A 23672-nucleotide genomic window follows, 5' to 3' on the forward strand; every position below is an offset into this window, starting at 1 on the left:
CCCCTCTCATTCCCTACTCGAATTTCAAGGATCCAAGTTCTCCGTTATATACAAAGTTGGCACAAAAATGCAGCATCATGTACTCTGGAAGATATGTTAACTGATATCAAGTTACAAAAAGAAAAGAAAAGAAAAAATACAATTGATAAATTATTTGCTTTCCTGAACTTTCTTTTTCCTTCAAAACTGAATATAAATGTTACAGTAGCTCTTTCCTGTCTCCTCACCATCTCATAAACAGACTTTTGGTTGGACACCACCGGAATTAGAAGAAAAGCAAACGTATTCTCGACCTCCAATTGCCATCTGAGTGGGTGTCGGGAATATCAAAACTTTGATAAAACGAGGGGACCTCGAACAAATTCTTTTGTATACAGAATAATGCAATGTAGATTGGTCAGCAGCCATTTCTTCGTCCAATTGCTAATGTGGAACAAACCAAATCACAGATCAGTCGTCAGCTATGTGTGAATCGATTTGCTGGCACTGTGCAAAGTGCCCCATGTCCTGGACTGTGCTCCAAAGGGTACATGGTGGTGCCTTTCACAAATTTTTGATGGTCAACAGCAGCCTTTCTGAAGTTTGACAATGCGATAGGCTTTCTCTTAACCCTATCCTTAATAATTGAGCATGCGGCTAATGGGTCTCTAGACCCTGCTCCAACCCTCCTGCAGAAAATTATAAAAGAAAATGAGAAAAATATCATTCACCACACGTCCGATACAATAGTTTTTCAGCCATAGAAATCGGGCTTGTGAATATGCTTAATCAGCCCCATCTACTCCTCCCCTTCAAATTACTGGGACAAAAAAATAATGCACTAGAGAACTCAACAAACATTGTAGATGAAGTTATAAACTGGAGCATTAACAATATCATATTGGGTTGGGGTTATTAGATGTTGTCAGTCTTCTCTACTTGGTGAGACCATTTCAAACAGAACCCTCTCAATACACAAATATGCCTCAAGTACTTAGCCATGCTGTGTCTGCAAGGTTGTCTAACTAATAGTTGATATATTCCACTCATCATATAGCGTGCCATAGCTTGCAGGACCAAGTATTGCAGAGGTTTATAAAATTATGAGAGAAAATAGAAGTAGCACAATTAGTTCATGACCAAACATCAAGCCAATCAATTATGGCAGCCTAATTCTCAACAATTGTATTCTCAAATTTAGAAACAGACAATAGAAGTTCAGTTCACTTACGTCAATAATTTCTCTGAGGCAATTCTAGCAGCTCTAATTGTGCCAGGGCTTGGTACCCATTTTACAACACGATTTGGATCAGCTCGCATGGGCGAATGGATTTTGATAAGCTTAACAAGCAGAAGAAAAAAAAGACAAAGTCAATGATATAATATAAAAACCGATGAGATATTTCACTCATATAAGGAAGGAAGAATGGAGTGTTTATACAAGTTGCAACGAGGAAAATTTTATTTGCAAAATGATATAAAAACTTAGTCCTGGATATCAAGCTAACACCATGATTACAATTCAGGAATCAACATATAACTGTTTGCTCGGTTACAGCATTGTCCTAGGATAGTACCATCTGGGATCCAAAAATGGGGGCCATTGACCCTATACACCACATAAACAACATCAATGCTCCATGACCTCTTAATTAGAATTTGCAACGTCAAGCCTCCTACACACTTCCTGATGTGGCACTAAAAATCCCCATTAGATTTTGGATTGACCACTATTGGATTTTGGATCCAATGGTTATTTTAGTGTCACATCAGAAAGTGCATTTTGGACTGAGAGTAAAAGTGTGTATGGCATTTCTCATTAAGCATTGGTAGTCTTTCTTCTCTCAAAAAGAAGAAGAAGAAGAAAAAAGCTTATTCCGGTACCATCATGAGGTTAAGATCCAAAAACTATAGAAGTATCAGCAAATAGAGAAAAGAAAGCTGAAGGCTTACTCCCAAACACTCCATCATTTGATAGTAAGCTCTACCATGCAAAGGAGTATGACCTTGTCGAGCTTCAGAGAAATATCTAGTCCTGAGAATATTATAAGGTGATCAGGTAAACATTATCAAGTATATAAAATCGGAAATACTGACTGCTGGAAAGAAATTTTTATACCATTCTTTATAACCGGGATCCACAGTGAAACCATACATATCTACGGATTCACAAATAGAGAGAGCAAATTCAAGAGCCTTGAGCCCAGTTCCTTTTGCTGCTGAACCAAAGGATGCACCTAACATGAGATATACAGGATTGTTTATTGGAATTTCCTGCATAGCAAGCCGCAAAAAAAAGAAAATCCAAGCTTTTCAGTGAGATAATTATCCCCAAGAGCAAGGAAGTATTTTCCCACAGTCCTATTGAGAAAATGCCAGAGCAACCATCTATTCTAGGGGGAAGACAAATGAGCCAAGTTTCTACAAGTAGATGGAAGCAGAAATTTCGAAAATTGGTTTGCTTTCAGCAATTAAACTTCTCTCTCATCTTTTGTCTCTCTGGATCAAATTCAGCAATTAAAATCAGGGTCCTATAATATGGCAATACATATATGAACACAGATAATTACATTATATGGACACAGTTAAGGGAAATGAATGTACAAATAACTATTATTTTCCAGTTACAAGAACAATTAATTAATTACATTTGTAATTGATGATTTACAGTAACAAGAAAATGTTAAGACGAAAAGTACAAACTTATGCAGCAAATTGAGAAGACCAACTTTGTTTTTTTGATAGGATGAGCAAGACTAAAAGGAAACAACATACGAACCAGTATCATTTTGTTCATAATGTCATGAATTGTTGTTTTAATGATCAAGGCCTCCTTCCTCGTTTCTGCAGAACCCAAATCTTTAGTGTGCTTCTAGTAATATGTGAAAGGCTTCACAAGTTACAACAAAGTATGGTGCTCATACCATCTAACTCCACAACTTTATCAAGAGCTTTGGCAGATCCCCTATTGAGGAGACGAAATGTACTCTTCTTGCCCACATAATCTGAATAGTTCTGTAATAAATCAAACAATAGGAAGGTAGAACATTTATCAAGTGAAGTAAGCACCAGAATTTCTTTTTTTTTTTATGGTGAGGAACCCCTCCAAGGCAGGTCCATTTCTAAGATTGATCTTAACCTGAATTGGAGCACCATTTTCTCTAATAACAGCATCATAGCCATCTATCTCCTTCCCAAACCTAGTTTTCAAAAGATCTCCTGAGTTACCAATAACAGCACACTGGCCAAATTGCCGTGGAAAATATGGCGGCATATCAGGGAGTACCAGTGAAAGTTTCTCCATGCATAGAGTCTTATTCTCACAGCGGTTGCTGCAACAGAGAATGAAATACATCAGCTTGCATGTAGCTATGAAATTTCTCAGCAGCTTTAAGAACCCTATTTACATCAGACTAGAAACAGTATATCTAAACCAAGTCCCAGACTCTGGAGAACTTTCTATCAAGGTTTTGCTTGTGTTAATTATTTAACTTCCTCATGATTTATAGGTAAAGTACAAAGTAAGATGTCATTACACACACATAAAAGTTAAACATTCTCATACTATGCCACATCATAGTTTTACTAGAAATAGTAATCGATGACATATTTACACAGCTCATGGGAATAGGAAGGTTTTCATCATCATTCAAATAGCTCATGACTGGCTTAGATGAAAATATATCAACTGCATCTCACTATTACATACTTCATAATATGGGTAGATACTTTCTTTTCAATATTTTCTTCTCATTTTTTATTAGATACATAGAGTTAAGTAACTGTAGTACCAGTAACTTGTAAAATACTCACAGAAGTATTCCCTTATTGATCCTGCGCCATGCGTATTCCCCCCATCCATTTGGTAAAGCATTAATGAACTCCTTGGTGAGTATTGTGGTACTATTCCGCACCTGAACAATCAACTCACTAGTAAATCAAATGTAAAGCAAAGAAAGAAATACTAAACAAACAAATTGAATTAAAAAAATCACAATGAACTTAACAATAATCGAGGCAAAGAGAAATTGGAACAACAGATTTATCATTTATTACACCAAGGTGTCAGTTAACTAAATGAAACAGCAATTAAAAAATATCTCACTAAGTCTATTATAAGCATATCTTGTCTCCTTCAAAATTAATGCATACAGTTGAATGGTAGGATCACATATTTTGGAAAGCAGAACCACACGCTCACCTGTTCCCATGTAGCCACAGCTTCACACAAATTAAAATCAAATGATAACCCTTCTAGTTCACCAGTTTTAGGATCTTTCTGTTCACATTCAAAATTTCCAAGAAACTAAGTCAGAGGAGATCAGTATAACGAAACACCAAATATCATGAACAGAAATATTAAAAAAAGTTTGTTGGAAATTACTTCATATCTCATATCATAATTTACACATTTGCAAGCATCGCCAAAACATAAAGGAGCTAATCTGATGAAAATCTAAGCGAAGAACCTACCCATTTGGGGACGGTGTCGCTAGGGAACTTTATCGTGACTTCACAATAATCTTTACCAACCGCAGCTTGTAAACCTAATCCATTTTCACTCTGAACCAAGAATCCAGTTTCAGAAATACAAAAAAAATAATTCAAGCGCTACTTTCCTACACTCAAAATCACTCCAAGCACAACTTTTCGTACACTTCAACAAAGAGTATAACCACCAAAAACTCGAATTTTAACCTCATTTGCAACTAAATTCAAATGAAACGATTTCATATCCAAGCCCTCGATAAAGCCGAAGACGATTTTAACAAAGCTTAAACGTATTAGTAAAACTATAATTAAAATAAAATTAATTTAAAAAAAAAAAAAAAAAACGTATTAGTAAACTCATTTCATTTCCCGGTACTACAATAATAAAAATTTGAATCAATTAATACCTAAAGCAATGCCATAGATTCATCAATAATTATTATTAAAAAAAAAAAAACTCACCACACACTTCTGAAAATCGCTCTGCAAAGACTGCAAGGCTTCAAAATCTTCATCGGAAGGCTGATACTTGTCGTCTGTACATATCACATTCGTCAAATTTGCACAAATAATTAGCATACGAATACAATGTCTTACGTACAGAGAGTGGAGAAACCGGTGATGTAGACGGCGATCGCAGCGAAACCAGAAGTTAAAGACAACAACAAGATCAACCGCAAAAGCCTCATCTGATGCTAATTCACTTGCTAAGCTTCGAAAATGGAAGAACTTGAAGCTAGTCGATGAATTAGTAGAACTAGAAGCCCCGATTTCATATTTCTGGATCGGAGAGGAAAGAGGGTTAAAGAAATCAGAATGGGCGCTATTCATAAGCCAGACGATTATGGGCCCAAATTTGGTAAATTCTTGTTGGGCTGGGCCGTTGGCGATTCACACAGATTTCTCTCAACAAATACATAAGAGGAATAAAGCAAAGAATGTAGGTCGTTACTAATAAAAGAGTGGCACCTGAAACGTAGAAAGACCAAAAACCCAGCCTCTTGCTGAACGAGATTCTCATTCTCTTTTCCGAGCCCGGTTATTGAACCTATGCTCTACTCAATCCCAAGTACCCATATACACTACCTTCCTTATCGACCCAGAATGTACCATCTTTAGCCGTGAATTCATTCATGACACGAACATTTCACATATGAAAGATAAATGAGATCCATTGCACACGTATATGCTATTTAAATCAATCCATGCCGTGAATTCATTCACTACACGAACATTTCACATATGAAAGATAAATGAGATCCATTGCACACGTATATGCTATTTTAAATCAATCCATGCTATCTGCTACACATGCATATTCTACCCACTATACAGGCCAGGGTTATTCAATTCCGACACCCACACCTAAATGCTGTGACAAAACAATGGTTTACAATGGGGAAGGAATTAACCTCTGCACCCTAAAAATCGAAGAAGCCCTAGGGATAAGCGCAGAAGACTTTACCCCTTGTATCACAACCGTCAAGGGTTATGACGGGTCAACCCAAGAATCACTAGGGAGGACCTAAGATAATGCAATGGAGAGAGTGACAATTTTCCATGTAGTTCAATGCAAGACCACATTCTACCCACTTTTAGAACGCATGTGGATAAAGTCTCTTTGTTCGTGGTGTAACATTTCCTTCAATCTTACCAAGTTGGTTGGACTTTCAAATAACCTTACTAATATCACTAATCATCTCCCTTAAATATTAAACTTAATTATATATTATGGGATCAGAAACATTTTAATTTTTTTAAAAAAATAAAAAAATGTTCTTTTAGTATCTTCATGTCCTTACCAATTACTTTATGAATACATGGCAAAAGAAGCCTAGGTATTAGTCAAAACGGTCCGGTTTTGGCAATTATCGGTTATTAACCAATAATTTTTGGTTAAACGGTTTATTAACCAATACCGGACCAATAGGAATTTTAACCAAAATTATCGGTTATAATGGTACATGGTTAAACGGTTCGGTTAAACGTGGGCTTTATATTAATTTATTTTGTTGGGCAAAAATGAGTTTTTTTTTTACTTTTGAGAGCTCAAATACTTTTTGTTGGGCTAAAATAACTTATTAAAAATGAGGTGTTTTAGGGCCCAAATACTTTTTGTTGGGACCCAAATATTTGTTTTTTTTGGCTAAAAATTGAAGCTTTTTTATATTGATCCACCACAACTTTTTTTAATATTATAAAATACATTTTTCCAAAGCAAATGACTAATTAACATAATGAAGGCTAATTAGACTAACAAAACTAGTTAATGAAAAATGCTTTCACCAAAGGCAAAAAAATTCCATCCAATGCCATCACTAAAAAAAAAAATCAAACCTACCCAAACCCAAATTAAGATAAGGTTACATAGGTATATATATAATCTCAAAACTACGTCATTTTGGTATCCCTACTTAACGGTTTATATCGGTTAAACGGTCAACTGATATGAAATTTCTAACCGGACCGATAAGCATACCGGTATAAAAAATTTAACCGATAAGGATATCGGTATATCAGTTACGGTTAATATTGGTTCGGTTAAAACAGGTACACGGCCAGTAATCGGTAACCAGTTAATCTGCCCACCCCTAGGCAAACCATGGTTTGGAATCGGTTAATCGCATATACTGATGCCAAGGGCCGTCAACTAATCTTTTAGGCCAACAATTTTAGATAAGGTTAAAAATCATGAACAGGTAAGGTACGAGTGGTTCTCATAATATGGTCATAAACTCATAATTTTCTACAGTAGCTAATGGATCCATTTCTTGAGCAGCATCTGTTACTCGGAGTCAGAGTCAGGTAGTGGGATCTCGAATGCATCGTTTGGTGCCGCATCAGTCATGGAAGGAGGTTGATCCTTATTTGACACAGTTCTAGCCCTGTCTCTCTTTTTCGGCCTGCTTTCATCCTGGAAACATGTGAGATGCAGATCGTTACACAAAGTCATCTATACATCTAAAATGCAATAAAGCATATATAATGTTGCTGACTGAAATGGTCTGGATTTGCAAAGACCAAAGCAACATCTGTTACAACTCAAATGAAGAGCTACATCTGTAAAGGAGCAGAAGTTAAATAACCCAGATGGATAAGTACAAGAAAACTGAAAAAGGGGAGTGACTCATACAACTTTATATGAATCAAGTCAAAGTTTCATCCATAGGGTAACATCTATTAAGATTGTATAATAGCATTCAAAAGCAAAGCATAGGTTAAAATGTACAAGTTACTCTCTCTACATTTGATTCTTCTCCCTCTTTATCTCCTAACTTTCCCGCGTATATTGTGCATAGTCATGCAAGTTATTCACATGATCAATAAATATAATAGCAGTTATACATGTTATTGACAAAGCTTCAATACCAGCTAGTCTTAAGCCATCACTTACCTTTCCTGGTTCACTTGGTTGATTTGACCGACTTGAATGAGTTTGTTGACTCCTCCGTAGCCAGATGGTACCAAAAGACAATAATGCTCCTAGAAGCAAGAATGGACCATTCCTTGGATCTCCTACACGATCATAGATTCCCCTTATGATGCTACGAATCCTTTGCTTCATCGTGTTTGCTGAAAGAATTTTTTGAGCGCCTGTAAACCAGATAGGTTCAGAATCCTCGGGAACAAGCTCAGGAGTTTTTGTTCTCTGCAGTGGGAAGAGACTGAAAGGCATGAAAAGCAAGTAGAAGGCACACAACTGCATACCGTCTTAAAATCAATCATTACGTAATACCAATGACAATTCAAAATGCAATTAGTCACTACCTCCAATCCCTATACGAGTCAAGCAAAAGGACATGCAAGGAAGATGGTTCCATCATTCTTGGGTGCTAATGGTTCCCCAAACCAACCTCAATACTTATTGAAAACAAATAATTTGCAAACATGCACTCAAAACCATATATACCTAAAGGCAAGATTCCCCAGGCTGACTAGCTTTGCCAAAGCCCCCAAAGTACAGATATAAGCATCAGGGAAAAGAACTTAAGTATATAGAAAGCACAGCTCCCCAAGATAAGCCCTATTTAAATAATCTCCTAATAGGAACAACAAAGTAACTTACAAATGATGGAAGATCCCTGAAGTCACCGTCTTTGATTATTCCTGAGATCCACTCAATAATCTGCAATACAATAAAACATAAAGAAGGCAGAAATTACAGACAATAGTTCTTCCAGCTGAGGTATGTCTCAAACAAGAAAGAAGAACTTACAAACATAGATCGACAGTTGAACTTGAAAACTAAATAAAGCAGTGCCATATGAATCACTAGTCTACCAGTTGAAAATTTCCCTCCAAGGCATTCATACCTGTAAAGTTTCACCTGAACCCTTGTATCTCGCCACAAGCTGTGATGCAGGATCCAGATCATCACCTTGTAATGTATCCCATATACTCTTTGGCTTTCTCTCAACTTTCATATCATCCTCGGTAGAATTTCTTTTGTAACGCACAATGAATAAACGGGGTGCATCAGTCAGATCTCTCTTCGGTCCACAAGTTTCATAAATAGTTTCAGAGCCAACATCAGAATGGAGGCAGAAGAAGCAAAAACTCTGGATAAAAATCAATTATGTGAGTGGTCAGGGCTTCATACACTGGCACAGGATTGGGATTTGTAAATCAAGTATCCGTTATAAGAAATTGTAAAATACACAAGTCCACAGCTCAAGAATGTGTCTACGAAATACGGGAAGAAAGAGCAAGAGGCACCTCTAGGTACTTCTTTAAGTAGCAAACATGTTCTCATTGATATGGAAGATTATTTATGCAAACTGTGACAAAAAAAAAAATCATTCTGTAGTATGTACAGATGCTAGTTGTAGATCTTGTTAAGCATATGACTCCACTCTTGCTACGACAGCAAATAAATGGTTTTGGATTATCATAAATACATGCATAGATCATTAACAACCGCAAAAGTTCAGACATCTAACTGAAGGAAACAGTTAAATATTGTAAGGTATCAGTAATTGAAGGGGAAAAAATCAAACAAAAGGTTTAATTTCTTTTTATAAGTAATTGAAATTAGTTAGAGTGAAAGGGCATTGCCCATGTACACATAAAATATACAAGAGAAACACCACCGTCCTCTAACAATCTTCAAAACATCAATCGTTTCTTTCTCTTCAAAACTCGTAAGACTTTAATTCTACGTAAAAATAACCCACATAACCTATCTCACGCAAAACATAAACCACTCACAAGACTTTTTCATCATTGAAAAAAAGAAACTCACCTTTTGGGCTTCCCCATCAAGCCAAGCAAAAGTCAACCGCTTGCTAGTTAGGGCTACTGCTGCTGGAGTGAAGGATTCATCTTCATCAGCTGCCTTCAACTCACTGTCATTTGACAATAATTCCTGAACCCTGCGCATGGTCTATGAACCAATGTAATTTACACCATTTCCTAAACTAGATAAACACATGGATCTTAAAACACACATTGATTTTAGACAATCTGGTTGAGTATACTGACAAACAGATACATACCATATTACTTCCCCCCGACAACACACACACAAACTCTTCATTCTTTCCATCCTTTTAGCCTTATTTTGGGGAGCAATAAAAACTATCAAATACATTCCAAGACATATAATGTTAAAAAAAAAAAATGGAAGGGAATCTATGGAATAAAATTAGACAAATATACAATAAACCTATATGAAATCTATAGTTGTGGGTTGCCTAATTAAAAATCCAAAATAGTGTGACCTATCAATCTGATATAAGTGTGCACAAAACAAACCATGACAATTGTCATTCACAACTTAATAACCTCAAATACATAGATTATTCTGTTTCTTTTCAAATAAACCACAGAAATGCAAACAAGAAAAAAGGAAATGCTTTTCTTACAAAAGGAATTTTACAAAATTTCCACACAAAATGATGCGGAAGCTCCTTTATCAAGACACAAGAAACACACTGTGCGTCTGCACACCCCAACATCATCCTATATGAAAATTATCTACAAATTTTCTATGTGCAGCGCTCGTAAAAATAAATAAATAATCTTCCAGGATTAGTGCCACCTGTGGCTTCAAATGGTAAGAAAAAACTCATGACAATATTTCATTTATATGTGATATCAGAAACACCAAATATATGTGGTGTTGAAAAGAACCTTAAGAAAATGATATAAACATAAAGTCGATGAAATGATTTAGGAAATAGACCACCAACACAGAGCAGTACATAATTCATAAAAGACAAGCAGAGGAGAGAAGCTTACTTCACGCATTTTGTCAAGTTCAGGCCCAGACCTTCCTACTAAAATAGCACAGTACCAAGTCGTGGTATCCACCCCTGCACGAGAATAGCCTCGAGCATCACAACCCAGCTCCATTGACGTCACGCTCCTTAGTTGAGGAAGCTCTAAAAACACAACGCAAGCCAAATCAATTAAGTGCCTTTCTAATTTTATAAAAGGTTTGCTTTATAAAAATTTGGCATCATATTAGCAAAGAAAGCTATGTTATACTACTGAATTTCAAGTTTTGAATAATGAACAGCGAGTCGGCAAGCTATATAACATCATTAATTGAAATGGCAGTAACATAATTAATCTTTAAACAGGCATGAAATGGGAGGATAACCATTACTGGTACTACATAATATAAGCCACCAACAATTGAATCCTCAAGACCTACATTTCCAGTACTAGGAAACTCAAGCAGGGGTGGAGTAAAAATACTTGAGCAAAAACGAAAAACAAGACCGGCTCCCTTTTATAGCTTCTTCAATGTCTTATGATAAGTCAAACTTTCTTATGGATAACTAACAGTGATTCTTGTTTCCAAGTGGAGATTCCCCATTGTAGAATGTAGGATGTCTACTGGAAAGAAGAAGCAAGTAATATCCTTCAATAACTTTTACATTGTCAATCCTTTAGGCATTGCCTTTTCTCTTTTTTAATAGTAGAAATGGCATAAAGCAAAAACCAAGATCTATAATATGAAACAAAAACTCCTCAGTTGCTAACTACTAACATAGAAAGTACTGGAAAATCATATATTGGGTCAGAGGCGGAAGTAGGGTTGTCGTCTTAAAGTGGTAGAGAGTATTTACAATAGCAAATTTATAGCACCAGCATAAGAAATACAGTGATATAGAATCCATAAGAGACCGGCTTAACTCCTCAATAAATGATGGGAGGCATGCCCCCAAGTGATGCAGGAGCTTTTAACAGAACAAGAACATTTGGAACTGAGACAGTTCTAGATCACCTCTTAATGAAGAAGTTGTGGGGAAGTCCAAACTTCAAACTGAAAAATCCCTATCACCGTATTATGACCTTCAAGGCTTCAACAACCCCCACCCCCCTGCCATTTTTCTCTCTTCTTACTTTTGTGTCAGAAGAATGCAACAATTTGTGATTCCTTCATTTCATGAAACGCTCAGTTGATCAGAGCAATATAACTCAGTTTATAAGTTCCTTATCATTTTTAGCACAATATCGCATTCACAATCTGCAGCTGCTCCTGTAATCATCTCATAAAACAAATTTACTTCGAATGAAAATACAACGCACAAAAGGCACCTTTCTGTTTCATCCATCTTGCACTTGTATAGCAAGCACTTTCTGCTGCATTTTTTCCCTCATGCATAACATATCTAAGACAATGATAACCACCAGTTACGTATATTTAGGTCAGTCACAAATCCCCTTATTTCCTCTCCTACTTTACTAAAAGTTAATTCTAGTATTCTGACTCTCTTATGCTTATGATAGAAACTTTCGATTTTTAACCATCTCTCTATCTTACACCATCCATGAACAAGCACATAACGTTAAACCTTTTCCTATAGGGAAATAATCTTGAACCAATCATTTCCAGTGGCTTTATTCCAGTTTACGTATTGACAACTCCACAGAATCATAGTCAGTCAATAAGTACTTTACACAAGAGTAGGAGTGAAAGGTTTTATGACAATGTTTCAGATTCTGAAATGTTTCAAACAATTTGGCAATACATTTGTCTTGAAACAGCTAAGAGAACAACTTATGAACACTGTAGAAAGCAAATAAATACTTAGCAGTTAGCACTTAATGCTAAGCCATGGAAAAGAAAGCGCACAAAAAAATACTCAATGTGTGTGTGTCAGAGAGAGCAAGGAAAATGGAGCAATACAGTAAGACCAAAAGAAATTTTCATAGCCAACAAATGCAATAGTGGATGAGAGGGAGAATTATAAGTGAATGGATTCTCCAATTATGAAAAGATCTAGTGACAATATCCCGGACGAAGTTAACACAAAAATGGAAAAGTGAAAAATGCTCCTGCACGTGATTTGAAATTTTTAAGATAACATGGAAAAATTAATTTAGATACCAAAAATATAGTTGGGATAAAACTAATAAGTAAAACAACAGTGATACCTTGCTGCTTATTCTGTTCCATAATATTTGAAAACCACGAATGGTTGAGCGAACCTGCAACAAACTCATAGCTTAGCTTGTCATAGAAAGCACAGAAATTAAATCAGATTAGAGGCACTACGTCAAACAGAACAACATACCATAGTAAACAAGAGGTTTGACACCCGGATCTTTCAAAAATACTACAGCAGGTGCAGACTCCACCCCTAACCTGTAGCCAATCATAAGAAAAGTGTTAAGATCTCCAGCATTAAAGTTAAAAAGAAAAAAAAAAAAAAAAACCTTTAATTGTTTGGATTCTCGATCATGCAATTAATGGTGCATAAATTTGTCTATCTGATTTAACTAGTATTATAATTATAGACTCGATTGATACAAATATTGCTTCTACTTTGGTACAAATTATTCATAGTTCTGAAGTAGAACTCCAGAGCTTTGACAAAAACTAAAAACAGAATCATTGATAGAAGCATTGATTTATGATCCTAGTCGACACAAAAAGTATGCAAATCCACTTACCCATTCCACCAAAAGGAAGAGTCTTCCTCTTGCCATAGTACAAAAGCAAAAGAGGCATACAACCAGTAATCTTTAGCAGCTTGACGTACAAATGGAGCAGCACGCTCCCCTGTTTTTGAGAAGAAAATGACTTTCACCTATGAGCCAGGAGCATGAAACCAAGAAGTTATTATAACGAAAATTATTATAAAAAAAAAAAGGAAGAAAAGCAATTGACAAACTAATACATCGGAATTGATTAAAAAATTAATTAAAATAGAATTTAATTCTACTTGTAAAAATGTTTCTCAATGTTATCTATGTTCATAGAAATTGAAAAAAATTAATTTCCATGACAGAGAAGTTCAAACAAATATTGTAACCTTAGAGTTCAACAATTTTACGTAGAGAAGTTTCAAATCATCTTCATTTATATTTAACTTCATCCAAGTCACAGTAGATGACTGTCCCTAACACAGTAAATTCCCAGCCTGTAGGGCCGGAAGTTGCATAATAGCATCAGTGAGAAGAGCATGTGGCATGTACTGAATGTACAATAAAATAATTGTCTACATATATTTTGACAATGGGATTCAAGAAGATAATTAGAGAAAAAAAGATTGCTAAAATTAAACATCAATTTATACCTGTCCAAAACCATGGTTGACAGGTCACTCAATTTATATGATTCTGATTTCATAAAGTATAAGTTGGCTAGTGAATGCAGCACGCTAGATTTACCTTTAAGTTACTTTAATAGATATCAAATACTAGTTACCAAGGAAGGGAGATTGGCTGCCAAAGTCTGTGCAGTTGAGTTGTAACATAAGTATACTATACAGAATAGATATGCTTAACTTGGTCCAAGCTGTGAATTGAAATAAAACAAGTCACAATTATGCAGATCCCTCATATTTGAGAAGCTATCACAGTCGTAATGGGAATTGCAATACAATTTGAACTAATACTCAGTCTCAACTCAAAAGAAAGACAAAACATTGCAGACAATGTAAGCCTATAGCTACAGTTCTACAATTCCTGTACAACTGATGAAGAGGTCACTAATGTACCAGACAAGATAGGGTAAGTATGACCAGTAATTAAAGCGCAAGGGATAGGAAAAAAATGCATGATAAGAATAAGGAGACAAAAAAATTGTGGGGTGAGGGTGGGGAGTACCTTATGAGGACTACTTTTCGCCAGAAAATTTGGTACCTGAAATTGAAATCTAGTGACATATCATTTCTACAGGAATAGGCAGTGAAGGAAAAACAAGAGAACAAAGAGAAAATCATGAAGTGAACTAAAAACTATGTTCATTAGAGATGCAAATAAAAATAATGAGGTTAAAAAACAATTGTTTCATTCAGTATAAATGTCCTTATCTATGCAATGATTTTTTTTTTTTTTTTAACATCAACTGAATCCCCAACCATTCCAAGAAAAATATAAAACTCATACTTGCCAAATGAAAACCAGCAGATCCTTAGATGTTGGATATTCAAGTATAACACCAAAAGAACTTCAGGAACATCCTCATGCAATGCACTCAAGTACTCATGGAACAAAATAGAATTATGGGGAAACATGGGGCATATGAACTGCAAGAGGTTACATAAAGAGCAGAACTCTAAAGATAAAAAAATTTCTTAATTGCAATACTAATTCCATGTGGTGCTTGTTTGATTCTATACTTAGCCCACTTGAAACACAATTATTAAGTTCCTTTAGGTCAATAAGACATTTATTTCAATTTATTAATGTTAGGATGTTGATTATTCATACTAATTCTTCAGGCCAATTAGGGTCAGTAAGACATTAATTTCTCCAGGTCAGTAAAGCGTTGATTTCAATTTAGTCATGAATAAACAAACATTAATTGTCCTTTTCATTACTTTTCTGTTCTTAGCAGTTGCTTGTAATACAAATTCACACAAATTCCCAAGCTAATATCATGCCATAGAAATACATATCTATCAAACAAAATGGTATAATGAAGAAATAAGGCCATTAAAAATAACATATTCACATCAAAGAGATCTTATGAATTTACCAGTGTGTCCCTTGTGTAGTAAAGAATTCGAGGTAAACTGAGTACTGTTGTTGCAAACCAATCTGTAACTGCATCTACTGAAAGCCCCCCTTCAAACCTAAGAAAAAAGATAACTATCAATATCAATCTTCCTGAATATCCAATAGAAACATGACCTTTTGGGGTAGGCTGCAAAAACTCTCACCTTATAAGACAATCGACAGTTTTACAACCAGGGGGGAAAGCAACAAGACAAGGAAGGCCTGTGTAAAGTACAATACATTAACAATGAGAAAAATGGAAAGCACTTGGTTGTAATTAAAGCCCTTCAATAGATGCAAAATAGAATTGTAATAATTTATCATCTATTATTAATGGACAATATTATCCTATTTAGTGAATAGGATCCCTTACGGTTGTCCATTCTGAATACTTAGTATAAGAAAAACAAAATGATCAACTTACTAAATATGCTTTCTAGATCTTAGAGAATAGTATCAACATGCAAAACGAGTACATCAAGAAATCCTTTAATCTTTTCTCTATCGGAAAAAATAAAAAATTTCCTATGGCAGCTTCCTAATGTGTCCAATGATAAACTGCAGGAACAAATGGAAAGTATTAGATTCTTCCAAAGAAGGGCCCCATGAAAAAGTGTAAACACTTTAATCGTATAAGAGAGGAATTGAAGCATATAACTTTCATGAGATATGGGTGTGTCTGTGTGCACTTCCAACGATGAGAGAGGAATTGAAGCAATTGATTTGATCCAGATTATCAGGGAAATAATCACTTCAGTGCGTATACGGGGAGGGGGAGTGCTGTGGTCTGGAAAATGGTGCCTACTTGCTTCTTTTGGTGTCTATGGAGGGAGAGAAATAATAGGTGCTTTGAGGACTTGGAGGGATCCTTGGAAGCCATTTTATACTCTTGTTTTCATACTTTGTACCTTTGGACTGTTGTGCATGTCTTTCCAATGTTGATTAGCTACGATGATTTTCTTGTTCGTTTTTCCCTTTCTAGTTAAGTGATCCCGCTTTTAATAAGACAATTCATATTCACAAATTCCAAGTGTATAGTTGAATGGGAACTCAAGCCTTGCCCATTATTGGCCTTATATGCAATATCCACTGAGATCTGAGAGAGAGATAGAGAAAGATTTGAGTCAATGTAGCACTCACCATTCCTAAAGAAAGGTTGGCCTGTTGGTTTTTTCTCAGCAAGGTATGCCGTAAGTTGAAGGTCACCAAATTCCACCGCACCAGTATTTGCTATTCCATCCAACAAAGCAACTGAACATAGGGAGAGCACAAACAAAATAATCATGAAGCAGAAACCAATACGTAAAATTGCATCCAATTCATAGTGACACTCAAGATGCGGGCTCTTATTCTTTGAACTTAACAAATTCTAGGACATTAAATTTTAAAGAAAAGAACATAGTTGATATACTAAATAATTATTTAGTCAGAACAGATTTAATGACAAAATCAAGCAATAAATGAAGAGATCAATCCATCTTAGTTTATTTTATCTTAATATTTGTCAAACTTGTTTTGACTTTTTCAGATATTTGTTTCTTGTATCCAAGTCCTTCTCCCACTGCAGAAAGGATGGAGGGAGAGAGAGAGAGAGAGAACAAAAAGAAAAAAAAAAAAAAAACGCCATGCAGATCAGATCACATTAATTTGGGATCAAAGTTACTGTACTTCAAAACTTTTTTTTTTTATGAATAATAATTTATTAGAAGGAGAAAATTCCACGTACACAAAAACTATAAAAGAGAAACAACCACCCTAATGGGCGAAAATCTAAAAAGTCAACAAGATTAGAGGATGAGAAATTAAGAACAAAAGATACAACCCAATCTAAGAGGGCACTCAAGAAAGAGGATTTTAGCTAAAGCACATTAGGCTCGTGGTCCTCGAAAAGGTGTCGATTTCTTTCTTTTCAAATGCTCCACATTAGTAAAGTAGGGATGACTTTCCATATGAACTCTTTGGATTGTCCCCGCCTTTGTGTCTTCCAACATTGAAGAAGCTCAACAACATTGCTAGGCATGACCCACGAGACTCTGAATAAGGTGAGAACCAAATGCCATACCTCGCAAGTAAACTCATAATGGACGAGAAGGCGGTTTATGGTCTCCTCGCTCTTCTTGCAAAGACAACACCAATTAACCAAGGTAAGACCCTGCCTCCTGAGGTTACCGATCGTAAGTATTTTACCCAAAGCTGCCGTCCAAGTGAAGAACGCAATACAAGGTGGAGCTTTCACCTTCCAAATGCTCTTCCAAGGTAAAAGGGAAGACTCACCAAACCGTAATATATCGCAATAGCTCTTCACTTCAAATCTATAATTACAAGTTGGGGACCACAACATTTTATTTGCCTCTCTAGAAAAGGTTTTCAATGAGTACAAAATATCAAGGAATGGAACAAGGGACTCGAGCACCCAATCCTGGGCTACCCAAAAAAATTTCGACACAAGTGCCGGAATAGCCCATGTAATCCAATACTAAGGCCTCTTTGTCCTAAGCTATAAAATAGAGTTCTAGAAATAGGGACTTGAAAGTCGCTTCTCTGCACCACACCATTATCTCTCTTATCCTAAACCATTTTGTCCCTGTGGTGTAGTGTGGACTTCAAAACCATTATCTCTCCTATACGATTTATGCCAGGAAAGAAGGGCACTTCTCAACTTTCCAATTATCCAAATGCAACCTAAAGCAATCTCAATATTCCTGATATAAATGGGAACAAAAATTAATGATGGAGATAATATCATACAAAATCATGGATAGATTACACGACCAATGCAGTCAGAGCCCTGGGATGCTCCAACTGCTTGGGACTTTACGGTTTCATTTTCTATTACTCCTCTAATGGGGGGCTCTATTCAACCTTTCTTTCTCATGGTATAGAAATTTCTCTAATCCATCTAGATGTGGTATGCCAAGATTTCTTGAGCTGCTCTCACTGCTTAGGAACTTACGGTGTTATTTTCGATTTCACTCCTTGACGGGGGCTCTATTCATCCTTCTCGCAAAGCACCAGTACACATGCTAAAAGAATTACACCAATCCACTTGGATATGGTATGCTAAAAGTCATTACTAGCAAAAGGAAATGATTCTTAATTTTGTGACGACTTATCCTTTTAATCCAGCACATATAATGCCCTTCTGGGGATAAAGAAAATGCTTCTTAAGTAAATTAATTAGTAGGTATAAGATAACCGACAACAAGTCGACACAAGCAAACAATTAATCCAGTCATTTCCAAAGCACACTTTCTATGTTAAGACTAAGGTTTTTAGAGATTAAGTTTTAATGGATGAGTTGTGATAACAATAATATGATGGCTTAAGCTTAAATTGTTATGAGATGTTTGGTTTACTTTCATTTTTCAGTTTTTGGAATTCTTATATCCTTATGTTTTTAATTGATTGATTCGTAATATCATCTTCCTACAGGACTAGGGTGTTACAATGGCCAAGACAAAGTAATAGTGAAGAGTTGTCCAAAAAAAAACAAATAGTGAAGAGGGAATTCTGCAGCTGACACCAAGTTGGTAAAGTGTATACATCACTGATTGGAGTACATAGAACAACAGAAAACCATATCTCATTCTTTTTTTCAATAAAACCTACTAATATGTAGATATGGTAATTTACATCAAGCACTCCCAAATGAAGAACATACCAATTCTTTTCCACACATCCGAAAATTGAGCACATCGTTTGCTCCCAAATGAAAACAACTGATCCAATTCCACCGAACATTCACTAAGAGTCAGTATCTAACAAAAATTCTTATCAAAAGGCAAAATATATTGTAACAAAAATATTAAGTCTTAAAATCAAGACTCTAATCCTTCAAGAGATAGAATGTATTCACATTCTGCTGACACATTGAAAAGAAAGGAGGTTTAAATAATCCAACAATTAAAATAGAGAACAAGGATACTCTTTGGTGCTTTTCATAAGTTACTATTGATAAGAAGATAAATACACACATCACCAATACTTGTGACACCTGAGCATATTATAGCTAGTGATTGTACCTGAATTAGCCTAGGCTCAGGATTCTGCAAAATAGACTGAAAATCATTGGAGGTGATGACATTTAGAGTAAAATCTTCAGGATCTGATAAAGAGACATGGATACAAAATGCATTAGCCTACAAAACGCATGATTCTATCAACCAAATTTCACACAATATCTTTCCTTGTAAAGATGATTTTAAAATAAATACAAATATCTTATAATGAACATCTTACTAACCTGAAGCAGTATCATCTAACAGAGGAAGTTCTACTTTTGAAAAACTTTCACCAGCATATTGCGCTTTAACCTTTTCAATAAGTTCCTACAGCCAAGAAAACAACCCTTTTAATTAAAAAATGTAAGGCCTGGCATAAAGGATTTAAAACAGAAGGGCAGGATACAAATTACAACTCGCACACCAAAAAAAAAAACCATATAAATAGGCCAAAGTGCCTTATCACTCACAAGATGCTCCTCAATGCCAAATATGTCGTAGTTCCTTTTCCATAGAGGATTTTTTAGCAATTCATAAGCATATCGAATCTGCAAGTTATGCATGTATTAAGAAATAGTATCAATGAAAGACATCTTAAGAGGCCCCCAATACTGATGTTAGAAAACTCACAAAGTAATAGAGATAACACAGTAAGAAACATATGAGAGTAATCAAAAGATCAAAGAAACCAAAATGCATATATTTCCAATTCTAGGAGTTGTTTCTGACATCCATTAAACATCAAACATGGACTTCATATTTCATAACAACAAAAAAATCTGTAGCACATGGGATCATAAATAATTGCATAAAAGAACACAAAACAAAGGCACAGGATCATTCCCCAATCAAAGATATACCAAGGACAAAACACCTCAATTTGGGGAGGAGATATAGAAACTTTCTTTCACCAACTCAATAACAACTTAGTAAGGCAACCTAACTATCCATGCCCAAGTACTTCATTTGAATTACTCCGTGATCTTTAGATCTACCTATTTTCTTGAGATGACACTAGATCACGAAAAGAATTCATTTTAACTCTCTAGAGTGTACATAATACCATAAGAGATACCACATGCATTCTTAGCTTGCTAATGAAAGATTTTGGAGTTCCTTTCTTCCTAGATTGCATAAACTGTTACAGCAAGCATTAATTTTCAAATCATGCTTAAAAGAACCTTCCCTTTGAATCTCTCCTAAAGGTTCCTCCCAATTCCCATGAACCTAAGGTTGGTTGCACTTATCACATAGAACGTGTGATATACACTCTCAAAAAGGGCAGGGGAAAACCCAGTGGTCAAGGTATTCAACATTTTTCCCGCATAGGACATAGCAAATCTCCGCAAGGATGCCATATGTATGCAATGAATCTTCATAGACCTTTCAGATTACCAAAGAGTTGAGAAATGGTATTTGCTTTGTTCTACTAAACTCAGTTTCTATATGAAGATACCAATTTTCCTGTCTGACACAAAGAGCTCTATTACCAAAAAATAGTAAAATACGGCTAACCTCATAGTTTCATAAAATATACTCTTTCGAGAATGTTTCAATTTTAATGCAAGTTGGGATCATCTTCATGAAGAGTCATAAATTTCATATCTGTCTTTTTAATAGATGGTTGACACTTTACACTAGCGAACACATTGTAAAGTTAGAAATTTGAAATCAAATCCATCTTAGTCCAAATTAAAGTAAAAATAAAATATTTTTGTTATGAATAAAAGCTTTAAAAAAGTTCAAAGAAAGGAAAGTACGCGTTGGCATGTCTAGCTCAAAGAATGTTTGCCTGGGATGCAGACGCAGCAGACCAATAGATAAAATTATTTAAAAGAATTCCTTCTCCTAAACTTGTGTACAAGGCTCGAACATGATAAAAAGACAAGTAAAATCAATATTTTATAAAAGAACAAAGTTATACTTTTCTTTTCTTATTGGCCTAATGCTCTGCTCAACATTGTCATAAAACTTTTGACAAAATGATGATGATGAAGTTGGAGACAATAACAATGATGTACTACAGTGCTCATTTTCTCACATACATATTTATTCAAAGATACAATAGTTTTCAAGAAGTTGCTATCAGATTTAATACATAGCATTATATCATCAATCTGCCCACATAATTAGCCTTGGAACAAAAATGAAGAACTTACATACCTTTACGAAATCAGAAGTACTAGGAACTTCATTGCCTGAATTCCTGAAATGACACATTCTCTAGTCTTAATATCAGCACTAAATGTCATGCTAAAAAAAAACACAAAAGAAAATACACTCACTACAAACAACCTTTTTTATAAAACATATCTACATCAACTCTACAGGTTTATTATAGACATCAGCCTACCAGCATCTCATCATTTTTATTTCTTTCTTTCTTCCTTTTTTTTTTTTTTTGAGAGGAAAGAAGAGAGAGAGAGAGAGAGAGTTGGGTATCAAAGACATGCCACAACTACATCATATTATAGCCCTGGCAAACTTCTATACATCAAAAGGAAATAGTTAACTTAACCTCCAAGCTTCAAATATTGGTTGTGTTTACATATATAAAAGCATAGGAGGTCACCAAAGGGAAGCAAATCCAGAAGTAAAAAGAATTAAAAGTCAACAAAGGTGAGCAATGTCAGCTCCTCAAGTTGAAACTTACTCACAGAATTAATAAGCTTGAAGCATACATGTTATAATTCTCTGTTCTCAACAGAAACATTCTGATTGTAGCTTTCATGCACAAAGTGGGACTTACTAGAACATTTGGCGCCCACGGAGCTAGTGTATGAATTTTTGGGTATTCAAGTTTTAAAAACAACACTCATCAAATTTTTAAAGCCAAATGCTGTTCATTTTTATTTTAATTGCCTAATTACACAGTTTTCCTACGGAGATTGGATGCTAGGAACAGTTTTCTTATCATCGTTAAGTGGCTCCAAGCAGGGATGAGGAGGACACTGCCTTCTCAGATTAATGCTAGGGATAGGGAAGATCTTAGTATTAGTTGGAGTCCAACATATGTGAAAGCGTGCTTGGACAAGCCAACAAGATCCTAAAAGAGTGTTGCACACACATACATGTTTCTGTGTGTGTGTGTGTCCATGCATATAGTTCAGCTCAAGTTACACATGGTGTAACTCTTTGCTCCGTTGAACTAGTAACATTCAATTAGATTAAAAGTAATGCTATGTAGTAGACTATTATACAACTGCTATACAACTTAATAATGTAGTAGAGAAAATTGGTCATTGGACCAACACTTGTAAAAAAAAAATTAAAAAAAAAAAAAGTCAATGACTGATTTTCACCGTCACATCATCCCAATTGTATGGAAGTCGTATAGTAGTTTACTAAATAGCATTACTCTTAGATTAATATTTTGCCAAGCATCCTATCGGATACACGTCCACTGCATGCTTCTCGTGCATACTAAATTTCTTGCCAATCCAATGTCATTAGCATCCAATCCTAAACTCATATTATTTAGAACATTTTTAAAATATTATAAAAATCAAAATTGTATAGATGTGGTAGTTCTTAATCTTCCATTATTTTGATATTTGACAAGCATGATGGAATGGAAAATCGTACACCAACGTAACATTATGGATTGAACTCAAGTTACACCTGGTGTAACTATTCTACGATTTTATACCATCCAATACATTTCAATTAGATTAATATGCATTCAAGTTCACGTCCAGCCAAAATTTATTTTGTACGGTAGATTTTTAGAATTCAAAAAAAGAAAAACATAATTTGAACATCCACATAAAGTAATGATGGATTGAATAACCAAAATTACCACTTGGATGAAAGCTTCTCATAGGCCGCCTCCACTTCTTCGACAGAGCTGGACCTCTTGATTCCCATAACTACAGTTCACGAGACCAAAGAAATACATAAACAAACAAAAATAAGCAAAATGCAAAAAAATAAAAACAAACTTGGCCATTGTATTAGTGAAGTAAGTGACTGACCGTCGTAATGAGAGGTAGGGAAGGACTTGGGAATTACAAAGAGCTGGAAGCAGATAGCGGCAGCGAAGAGAATGAGAGGCACCGAGTAGGCTTTGATCGTGGACGCCATTGACGGCCTGGCCGATGGTTCTGACGAAACCCTAGCCATGAAACTGAGAAAGTGAATCTCGGAGAGAGACGACGACGACGACAATTGAGTTTCGGTCTCTGTGAATGTGATGGCAAGCTCTGGATTAGAATCAGTCAATCAGAGGAGATGAGAGTTCAG

At 35.4% G+C, this 23672-nt stretch overlaps 2 protein-coding genes across 2 annotated transcripts; both read right to left on the minus strand.

The window, feature by feature from the left end:
• Positions 1–125: 125 nt before the first annotated feature.
• LOC132175994 (sialyltransferase-like protein 2) lies at positions 126–5283 on the minus strand. The gene is made up of 12 exons (XM_059588093.1): positions 5072–5283; positions 4933–5006; positions 4453–4542; positions 4181–4258; positions 3793–3893; positions 3119–3311; positions 2904–2994; positions 2759–2823; positions 2099–2253; positions 1933–2014; positions 1211–1320; positions 126–668 (listed from the first exon to the last, which is right to left on the minus strand). Exons 1-12 carry the CDS (start codon positions 5157–5159, stop codon positions 458–460), a joined length of 1338 nt encoding a protein of 445 aa, XP_059444076.1. The 5' UTR covers positions 5160–5283; the 3' UTR covers positions 126–457.
• Positions 5284–7098: 1815 nt separating this feature from the next.
• LOC132175996 (uncharacterized) lies at positions 7099–23672 on the minus strand. The gene is made up of 20 exons (XM_059588097.1): positions 23405–23672; positions 23230–23299; positions 21594–21636; positions 19901–19978; positions 19673–19757; positions 19452–19534; positions 19091–19148; positions 16570–16680; positions 15594–15651; positions 15410–15506; positions 14536–14571; positions 13378–13514; positions 12999–13069; positions 12859–12912; positions 10711–10853; positions 9713–9853; positions 8784–9029; positions 8537–8596; positions 7865–8119; positions 7099–7384 (listed from the first exon to the last, which is right to left on the minus strand). Exons 1-20 carry the CDS (start codon positions 23550–23552, stop codon positions 7256–7258), a joined length of 2103 nt encoding a protein of 700 aa, XP_059444080.1. The 5' UTR covers positions 23553–23672; the 3' UTR covers positions 7099–7255.

This window comes from Corylus avellana, chromosome ca3, assembly GCF_901000735.1.
Source record: "Corylus avellana chromosome ca3, CavTom2PMs-1.0".
In the NCBI taxonomy this organism is placed as follows: domain Eukaryota; kingdom Viridiplantae; phylum Streptophyta; class Magnoliopsida; order Fagales; family Betulaceae; genus Corylus; species Corylus avellana.

What these genes read in the sequence shown, in the direction of transcription:
- LOC132175996 (XM_059588097.1), bottom strand. Translation starts at nt 23,552, where the DNA reads ATGGCTAGGGTTTCGTCAGAACCATCGGCCAGGCCGTCAATGGCGTCC. An exon ending in CCCTACCTCTCATTACGACG is followed by an intron (nt 23,300 to 23,404) that starts GTCAGTCACTTA and finishes CGTGAACTGTAG; the next exon opens with TTATGGGAATCAAGAGGTCC. An exon ending in GGATGTGTGGAAAAGAATTG is followed by an intron (nt 16,681 to 19,090) that starts GTATGTTCTTCA and finishes CCCTATGTTCAG; the next exon opens with TTGCTTTGTTGGATGGAATA.
- LOC132175994 (XM_059588093.1), bottom strand. Translation starts at nt 5,159, where the DNA reads ATGAGGCTTTTGCGGTTGATCTTGTTGTTGTCTTTAACTTCTGGTTTC. An exon ending in CTGTGGCTACATGGGAACAG is followed by an intron (nt 3,894 to 4,180) that starts GTGAGCGTGTGG and finishes TTGATTGTTCAG; the next exon opens with GTGCGGAATAGTACCACAAT. An exon ending in AAATGATGGAGTGTTTGGGA is followed by an intron (nt 1,321 to 1,932) that starts GTAAGCCTTCAG and finishes CTGCTTGTTAAG; the next exon opens with CTTATCAAAATCCATTCGCC.